Source organism: Oncorhynchus tshawytscha, linkage group LG30, assembly GCF_018296145.1.
Source record: "Oncorhynchus tshawytscha isolate Ot180627B linkage group LG30, Otsh_v2.0, whole genome shotgun sequence".
Lineage (NCBI taxonomy): Eukaryota > Metazoa > Chordata > Actinopteri > Salmoniformes > Salmonidae > Oncorhynchus > Oncorhynchus tshawytscha.
Window position 1 is genome coordinate 25,515,229 of NC_056458.1, and position 9,550 is coordinate 25,524,778.

Genomic DNA, 9,550 nt, shown 5'->3' on the forward strand with positions numbered 1-9,550 from the left:
CTTACCTGGTTAAATAAAGGTGAAAAAAATCCAATTTAAAAACACACACACACACACACACATACTTCCCAGGAATTGCAGTGCTGTAGCGGGACAGAGGTGGCCACTCGTTAACAATAACTGAGTGAGGTCTGCGTCCTACTTTGCTTCCGACAGTGCTGCTTCCAGCATATTCTGTCAATCACAGAGTAGGTACAAATTCAAATGAAGGTCAATGGTCTTACTTGTGTTTGATGGTTGGATAATGATCAACTGTTATATTTGATGGCTGCATAAGTACATGATCTTTGTGTACAGTGTTTCAGAAATCCAGACAGACAATAAGCACAGACTTCCTGTTCGCAAAGCCAAAGCATTCCTGTCACTTGAATGTTTTTGAATCGTGACAATCATACCCTACTTTTTGGGGTTAAATTCAAAAGTGAGTTCTCATTAAATGTGACATATACGATAGAGAGCGCAGTCCCATTTCGATGTCGTGATTCCTTTATCCTGCAGAAGTATCATTACGTGTCAGCCATGACAGTTTGAGAGGAGGGTTGCGTCTCACCCACACACTGAGCCGGCTGACGCTGGCCCGCGTGTACCATGTCACAATTCCCCCCCACATAAGTGTGAAACCGAGCAGATTTCTCTACCTTTCAAATGTGTGCCTATAATCTCTCAGGTAGGGATGGGAATGTGACAAAATTATATTCACACTGGCGTCATTGCAAACATACACACACACACACACACACACACACACAAATCCACATCTGCGTTCATTTCCACCATTTCGAATACGCACATAAGCACACTGTGAGCAACTCGCACGCACACACACAGGGAGAGCAGCAAAGGGGATCTCCACCTCTCTCCCAGGCCTATTATTAGATCTTCAACCCAGAGACAAAATAATCACACGTTCAGCTGAAACACAACAGGAGCTGATGCTTGCAGCACAGTGTATAAGAATGTGTCTCACTTTGTGCCATATTAAGACATTGCTCTCCTTTAAAAATACTATCATTAGAGCTGCAGGAATGACACAGTGGAAAACAAATAATTAAACTATGATAACTTTAGAGAGAGGGAACCAGGAAACACTGCAAATATCCACAAATGGAAATTGTTTTTGTGTAATAAATGCATAATATGTGAGTTCTCATTAGATAAACGTAGGCTTATCCATGGGGTCAATTACATTTCATATATGTCAATATATACAGTGGGGCAAAAAAGTATTTAGTCAGCCACCAATTGTGCAAGTTCTCCCACTTAAAAAGATGAGAGAGGCCTGTCCTGGAGTGGCCTAGCCAGTCTCCAGATCTCAACCCCATAGAACATCTTTGGAGGGAGTTGAAAGTCCATGTTGCCCAGCAACAGCCCCAAAACATCACTGCTCTAGAGGATATCTGCATGGAGGAATGGGCCAAAATACCAGCAACAGTGTGTGAAAACCTTGTGAAGACATACAGAAAACATTTGACCTCTGTCATTGCCAACAAAGGGTATATAACAAAGTATTGAGATAAACTTTTGTTATTGACCAAATACTTATTTTCTACCATAATTTGCAAATAAATTTATAAAAAATCCTACAATGTGATTTTCAGGATTTTTCCCCCTCATTTTGTCTGTCATAGTTGAAGTGTACCTATGATGAAAATTACAGGCCTTTCTCATCTTTTTAAGTGGGAGGACTTGCACAATTGGTGGCTGACTAAATACTTTTTTTGCCCCACTGTAAACACCAGGCCTACTGTCTGTTCTGGTAGTATAGGCTCTGGCAGCATCCAGAGCTGGGTGCACATTTGAATAAAACAAACAGTCATAGACAATAAGCTCTTTGTGCAAAACAGATCTAGCAGACTGATACAACAACTCTTCTCAACGCTTCAGTCTCTTCCCAAACATTTGGAATTGTTGGCATTGGCACAACAAGATTAGGTCTTTGAAATGGGGCACTGGGGAGTGAACATCAAAATAATGTTGTATGATATGGAATAGCTTCAGTAAACTACTGACAGAAACCCAACACAGCACTTCCAATTCAACATTGAGTTCAATAGCTCTATGTAAATTAAACACAGATCAAACATAATACATTGAAAGCTCACATTTACAAGGTCAAGTATTCACTATTTCCAAACACTTGGGTGCCTTTTAAAGGGGCAATTAAATGGCTCTATTTTAGACTGGGCTATGTTTGGTTCTTGTTTTGTCATTTATTGGTGGTGTCAAAATTACAAGTATCAAATTGCAATCATCCTCGACATGCTTGAGAAATTCACAATGGTCTTTTCGGTCTCTTCGGTGGTTTGATGTACTATTTATGGATGCGAGTGTGACGTAATATATCTACAAATGCTCAAACCTGACCACACACATATAGCTTTGAATTTAATTTACGGTGGAGCCCGCGCTAAAGATGGTTGCGAATAAACAGAAATTGAGAACAAAAAAAAGACAAATCAGGACGTAGTGAACAAAGTGTGTATAGTGTCATCTCCGTACTGTTGTCATGTCTGTACGACTAAACTGTATGAATCGGAAAGTCTGTTATGGTTAATATGAGGAATGCAATAGTTCCTTCCTACGAATGAAATGACGTCGTGCGACGCAAAAAGAGAGGGTGAATTCACATTAACTGTACCTCGAATAACTTGGATGCACGAATGGAAGGTGAGGAACCGACGTACAGCTGAAATATATTTGAAGTTCGTCTTTCCTCTCTTACATATGTTACAACATAAGCCATCCAATGACGTCCTCAGCAACATGGGAGATGACGATGTCAGGACATTGCAAGTGGCTTCACAGGCCACCCGGCAAAACTGATCGGAGAGCAATTCTGTAGCAACCAAATTGCTCACAGAATGTAAAAGCTGCTTATTTTTTTAGAACACTGTAGGCTATCGGTAGCTTATATTTTATATTAACTGTGTTTCCGTAAAATCAGTCATAGCAGATTATTGTGAAATAGACTACAGCCAACACAAATATAGTGTACATTCACTTAGGTTGACTCCAAATTCCTGACCTATTCTAGTTGAAACTGGTCATGCAAAAGGCAAACACAAACCGTTCGTTTAAGCTGCATACAAAAACAATTTATAAAATCAAATCGGTACTTACTATTTGCACAGGTGCTGAAGACACATATCGAGGCATTCCCCTTCCACTTCGTCCGCCGAGGTGAGGTCCGATAAAGGGCGCATTGGGACAGGGTCGTTCTCCTGAAGTGGTGGCCTCATCTCTCGGAGGAAGAGCTCCAAGAACCTTCGGAAGGTTTTCTCCTCTGCTGCAGAGCCGGCCATCACTTCTCATTCCTGGACAGACAAGAGACAGCAGTATCCGGGCAAGAAGACTACTTCAAATCGCTGGCTGGACAGCTCCCCACTGGTGCCTGTTGGGAACGCGCGCGCGTAAACAAGGCTTTCGCTCTATCACAGAAGAGGGTGGGTGGATGATGATGACGTAAAGGAAAGGGGAGGATTTTTTATTTTTTTTATAAAAGGGAGGAAGCGTCAGGTTTGGGAACGCGCACGTACGAGAGTCACCGCGAAAATAAGATCAAAGTGAGGAATTTTTGTATGGAGGTTAATGAGTGTCGAATTTGTTAAACAAACAATTACTAATTTGTTAAGTGAAGCTTATTTGATCGGATAGAAGTGTCGTAATGGTTAGGTTGTTACGAATGCACTAATAAGTAGATGCACGTGGCATTTCGGCAACTTAGGAAAAAAAACGAATTTATATCGGACTTGTGCCTTTTGTTCACACTCGTATATACCCTCTCATTGGCTAGAATTGTCCCACCAGATCTCGCCTCCCCCCTGACTTCCATCTTTGAGGACATGCAGTTCCATTGTAAGAGTGGTCACACAACTTTCTTGTCAATATAATAGATACTAGTTGGATTAAATAAACCACATGCTTTAAAATAAGCTTTTAAACGTGGGCAAATTGCCTTCACTGTGCAGTAACTAACAACAAATATCATTAGCATACAGTGCAGTTGGAAAGTATTCAGTCCCCTTGACCTTTTCCACATTTTGTTATGTTACAGCCTTATTCTAAAATGGATTACATTGTTCTCCCCCTAAATCGACACACAATACCCCATAATGACAAAGAAAAAACAGTTTAGAATATTTTTCAAATTTATTACAAATAAAAAACAGAAATATCACATTTACATAAGTATTCACACCGTTTACTCAGTACTTCGTTGAAGCACCTTTGGCAGCGATTACAGCCTCGAGTCTTGGCACACCTGTATTTGTGGAGTTTTCCCCATTCTTCTCTGCAGGTCCTCATAAGCTCTGTCAGGTTGGATAAGAAACGTTGCTGCACCACCATTCTTCACCATAGGGATGGTGCCAGGTTTCCTCCAGAAGTGATGCTTGGCATTCAAGCCAAAGAGTTCAATCTTGGTTTCATCAGACTAGAGAATCTTGTTACTCATGGTCTGAGAGTCCTTTAGGTGCAAGAGGGCTGTCATGTGCCTTTTACTTTGGGCTCCTTAGTGGCACAGCGGTCTAAGGCACTGCATATCAGTGCTAGAGGCATCACTACAGACCCTGGTTTGATCCGGGGCTGTATCACAACCGGCCGTGATTGGGAGTTGTTTGGTGGTCCTTTGACACAGACACAGGAACCTTGGTATGAAACTCTTTAGTAATAAAATGCAATTGCAGACAGAGATTCACATACAGAGTACCTCAGTAGTCTATAGTAAAGATATGTGTCGCGAAACAGGAGACCACACTCTTTATACAACCTACTGTCAATCATATCTTAACATTGTTGCATTGGATTAGATACAAAGTATCGACGATGAGAAAAACATGTCTAGACTGTGGTTTCTGACTCTACTATCTCAGCCTTGAGCCTGCGTGACTATCAGCAGGTGAAGACAATTCTCAGCCTGAACTAAAGCAGTACATCTCCATTTACCCAGTACTTTTCCATCATTGCGCATTGCAAGTCTACAAAGGTTATCACATATATACAGTAATCATGACATTGGTGTAAAGCCAGAACATTCATGTGTCTTCCTGTCAACATTTCATGGGGTGTATACCCCAGGCCTTTATTAACACTACTGAGCATTTTCATTGACACCAGTGGTAAACAATCAACCCAAGATTTCTTGGTGGAGTGGCATACCTTAGCTAACCCTTGTTTAATGGATTGGTTAGCTCTCTCGGTAACCCCATTACTCTAGGGGTGGTAGATGGACTCCCATCATTATGGCTACCTGCTTCACTACATCACCAGTGAAGTGGGTACCATTGTCTGCAGATAAAACCTCAGGAACACCAAATCTAGGTCTTATCTCCCTCACTAGTAGCTTTGCTACTGTCTTAGCATCACAGTGTGTGGTGGGAAATGCCTCCACCCACCTCGTGAACCTGTCAATAAGGACTAAACAGTACCTTTTCCTTTCTTTTTGCAAGATCTATAAAATCCATGGCAAGATGGACAAAGAGTCCTCTTGGCGTAGGGAAATGACCTGGTTTCAGAGGTGTTCCTTTGGCAATGTTAATTTGCATGCACGTAGCACATCGAAACAGAAACTGTTTCACGTGCTGAGTCAAATTTGGATGAAACCAATCCAAAGAAATTGCCTCTCGTATCCCCCCTTGACAAATGTGCCATACCAGGTTAGGTACCAGGTTAGAGCCAGCAGCATACCACTGCTGGCTTGCTTCTGAAGCTAAGCAGGGTTGGTCCTGGTCAGTCCCTGGATGGGAGACCAGTAGCTGCTGGAAGTGGTGTTAGAGGGCCAGTAGGAGGCACTCTTTCCTCTCGTCTAAAAAAAATCCCAATGCCCCAGAGCAGTGATTGGGGACACTGCCCTGTGTAGGGTGCTGTCTTTCGGATGGGATGTTAAATGGGTGTCCTGACTCTCCGAGGTCATTAAATATCCCATGGCACTTATCGTAGGGGTGTTAACCTTGGTGTCCTGGCTAAATTTCCAATCTGGCCCTGAAACCATCATGGTCACCTAATAATCCCCAGTTTACAATTGGCTCATTTCTCCCCTGTAATTATTTCCCAGGTTGTTGCTGTAAATGAGAACGTGTTCTGAGTCAACTTACCTGGTAAAATAACAGATTTTTTTTTTTAAATAGCATGGGCCACTTGCCAGACAGAATATGTCTCAGAATTTTAGAAACGGGGTCAAGTTTACAACCCTACTGTTGCCATACCAAATGAGAACCAACATCCAAAGCCTGTTTAGATGCCAAATCAGTGTATTTCCAAACAGTAGCAGAGAAGAACATGGAGTGGCCATGACACTTTGAGGCAGCCAATTTAGCAGCATCATCTGCCATGACATTACCCATACTCACAAAATGAGCAGCAACCTTCACAATAGCCAAAGCAGAGAGCAGCATCATAGCCTCCAAGAGATCTAAAACCATAGTTCTATTACGAATAGGACTTCCACAAGCATTGTGAAAACCCCTACTCCTCCTGACACCACACCAGGTGAGACAAACCCCTACTCCTCCAGATACCACACCAGGAGAGACAGAACCCCTATCGCATAAGCGAAATCAGAGAAAATTGTAACCCTTTCCCTTCTTCCATTTTACAGGCAGTGGTTAGTGCCAAAAGTTCAGCCTGTTGAGCTGAGAAAGTATCTGGTAATGGTTGTTGTATGTGAGTGGTTCTATCAATTGTCTCAATACCAAACCCTGCATGTTTCATCCCTGTAGTTTGATCTATATATGCAAAACTTTCATCGACAGTCAGGGCAGTGTCAGAGGTCAGGCTGGTGCACCTAAGCAAGAACAGTGGGCTCCAGTGTCAATTAAGAATGGGATAGTTCTTCCATGTACCCGAAGTTTGATTATTGGGTCCTTTTCCCCTCCCCCATCTTCGAATATGTACTGGGGACACTGGAGGAAAGGGTCTGGGCCTCTTCATTGCTGATCGTCAGGAAAATAAGAACTGTTGGTGTTCTGATTTCCTTGTAGCCAGACACCACCTCTTCCCCCTCTCTGTGGTTAATTTCCTCCACGTTCTCCTTGGTGGCCAGGACCAGGCTTGTAGTAACCTCCTTGTGCCTGCTGTGGAGGTCCTCCATAGGTTTGGGGTTGCTGCTGATATCCACATTGTTGTTGGTATCCTCCTGTTTCCTCCTCTGAAATGTTGTCTCCCTCCAGGTGTTGTAGCCCATCCTTGAGATTGAGGATTTTGTGGACATTGGTTCCTCGTGTGTCCAAATTGTCCACACCCCCAGCATTGTATAGGTGGCATTTTGGGTGATGGTGGGCCCCATGGTTGTGGGTTCCCATAGGTCTGAGGGGGAAATTGTACAGAAGGCACTATGGGCTGTGGTTGCGGCGCATGTCCACTTGGGGGCGCTGTAGGAGCAGGAGTGTTCATCATGTCAGGCTCACCTTTTTAGTTTGTCATATTGCCTCCTGTTTTCCTCAGAATCATCATCATGTAGTTCCCTCAGTTGTTCTCGGGGGTTCGCAGACTTTTCGCCTTAAGTCTTTCCATTGTTCTTTGAAAACACAGTATTCTTTTACTTGTTCCAAACTTTGTTCTTCCATCATGTCTGGCAGTTCTCACTGGTTTGTATGGGATCTTTTTTTTGCTGCCTGTTTCCCAGTCCTTCTCCGGATCCCAGGGTCCACTACTGCCCTTATATGAACTGCTGGCCATATGCGGAATCTCCCTGTCTTTGTCTGGGTTTCCTAGAGGGGTTGAAGAGGAGCCGGGGGACCTTAATTCCGCCAATTACAGAAATTGTTTCTCTATCACGTTCTATTCTTTTTTTTCTCCGTTTGTAGACTCTCACCCTCTTCTCCTTCATCTTCTTTCATTAGTTCCCCCTTAATAATTACCGTTGTACCAGTAGCTATCACTTCCACACCTCATTCTTTATCTTCATAAGGTGGGGGGTCTATAGGGTGAAGGGGCCCACACAGGAACATTTGATAAGACTAAGTGTGATGTGATAAGTGACAGGTTACCATACTGTCAGCCACTATATTGGGACTAATCCTGGGTCTCTTTTTCCCTTGTTCCATTACCCTTTGACTCAACTGTTTCAACTGACTTTGAGCATAAAATGTCTGTCCTTCAGTCCGAATTAGTCCCAATATAGTGACTGACAGTATGGTAACCTTCTTATTACTCTTCTTCTTACTGGCTTGCCTTCCCATGACTATGTCACTTATCACATCACACTTATCAAATGTTCCTGTGACCGGATATCTGTACTTTTCTTCTTTGTTTGTCCATTCACAGAACACCCAGTCCAGGTCGGTTTTCAAGTACGGATATTTGTCCTGTAAATATTGTTTGGGACTAATATGTTTCATTGGTGTGGGACCCACTGTCTCTGCACTGCCTTTGGTTGAATCAGTCATTGAGCCCCGTGATTTAGTTTTAATCAGGTTCTATGTAATGTGGACTGAGTGACTTATCTGTATGGTACTGCAGAAAAACCCAGTTCTTTACCCGTATTCGGGTAATAGAACCCAACATAGGATGATATACCCAACGCAGTTCTATTTTCTCTAAGGGGTTCTTCTTTAGTTTCACTACATTCATTCACTAACCACGCAACTGTAAATGGTTCCACATGTGTGGTAAATAACCACAATTGGTTTCAATTGTATTTTAACTTCAGTACGGGGGTCTCCCTGTCTCCTCTCTTGTGGATGTAATGGAAGAGTAAACTCACAACATGTCTTTCCCAATATTCAATTAACACATTTCTCTCTTTCTTGTACTAGTCTTAAATACTTGTTGTCTATACCAGTCTAGATTTATTTCAGTACATAGAAATTCTTGATATTGACTAGCATATATCCATTCACTGTTATCAAATGCACTCAACTCATACAATCGTCCCACACCAAATCTATAATCCCACCAATTATACATATATCAAAACAAAACCAATGCCTTCCCTCAGGTAAGAACACCACACATACAGTTGAAGTCTGAAGTTGACTGTGCCTTTAAACAGCTTGGAAAATTCCAGGAAATTATGTCATTGCTTTAGAAGCTTCTGATCGGATAGTTGACATCATTTGAGTCAATTGGAGGTGTACCCGTGGATATATTTGCTTGACATCATGGGAAAATCAGAAGAAATCAGCCAAGCCAGTTCACAGTAAAACGAGTCCTATATCGACATAACCTGAAAGGCCGCTCAGCAAGGAAGAAGCCACTGCTCCAAAACCGCCATAAAACAGCCAGACTACGGTTTGCAACTGAACATGGAGAGAAAGATCATACTTTTTAGAGAAATGTCCTCTGGTCTGATGAAACAAAAATAGAACTGTTTGGCCATAATGACCAAAAACACCAAAAGAAAGGTGCCCAGGGTCCCTGCTCATCTGCGTGAACGTGCCTTAGGCATGCTGCAAGGAGGCATGAGGACTGCAGATGTGTCCGTACTGTGAGATGCTTATGACAGCGCTACAGGGAGACAGGACGGAAAGCTGATCATTCTCACAGTGGCAGACCACATGTAACAACACCTGCACAGGATCGGTACATCCGAACAGGATGGCAACAACTGCCC

The 9,550-nt window shown here is 42.7% G+C and overlaps 1 protein-coding gene across 1 annotated transcript in view; it reads right to left on the reverse strand.

Moving 5' to 3' along the window:
• The window catches only part of LOC112229106 (protein phosphatase 1E), an 86,002-nt gene extending 82,582 nt beyond the window's left edge, over positions 1–3,420 (reverse strand). Inside the window, exon 1 of the mRNA XM_024394992.2 lies at positions 3,121–3,420. Coding sequence (XP_024250760.2) covers positions 3,121–3,302 — 182 coding nt within the window. The 5' untranslated portion in view covers positions 3,303–3,420. The remainder of the gene's footprint in view (positions 1–3,120) is intronic.
• Between the last annotated feature and the right edge of the window lie 6,130 nt (positions 3,421–9,550).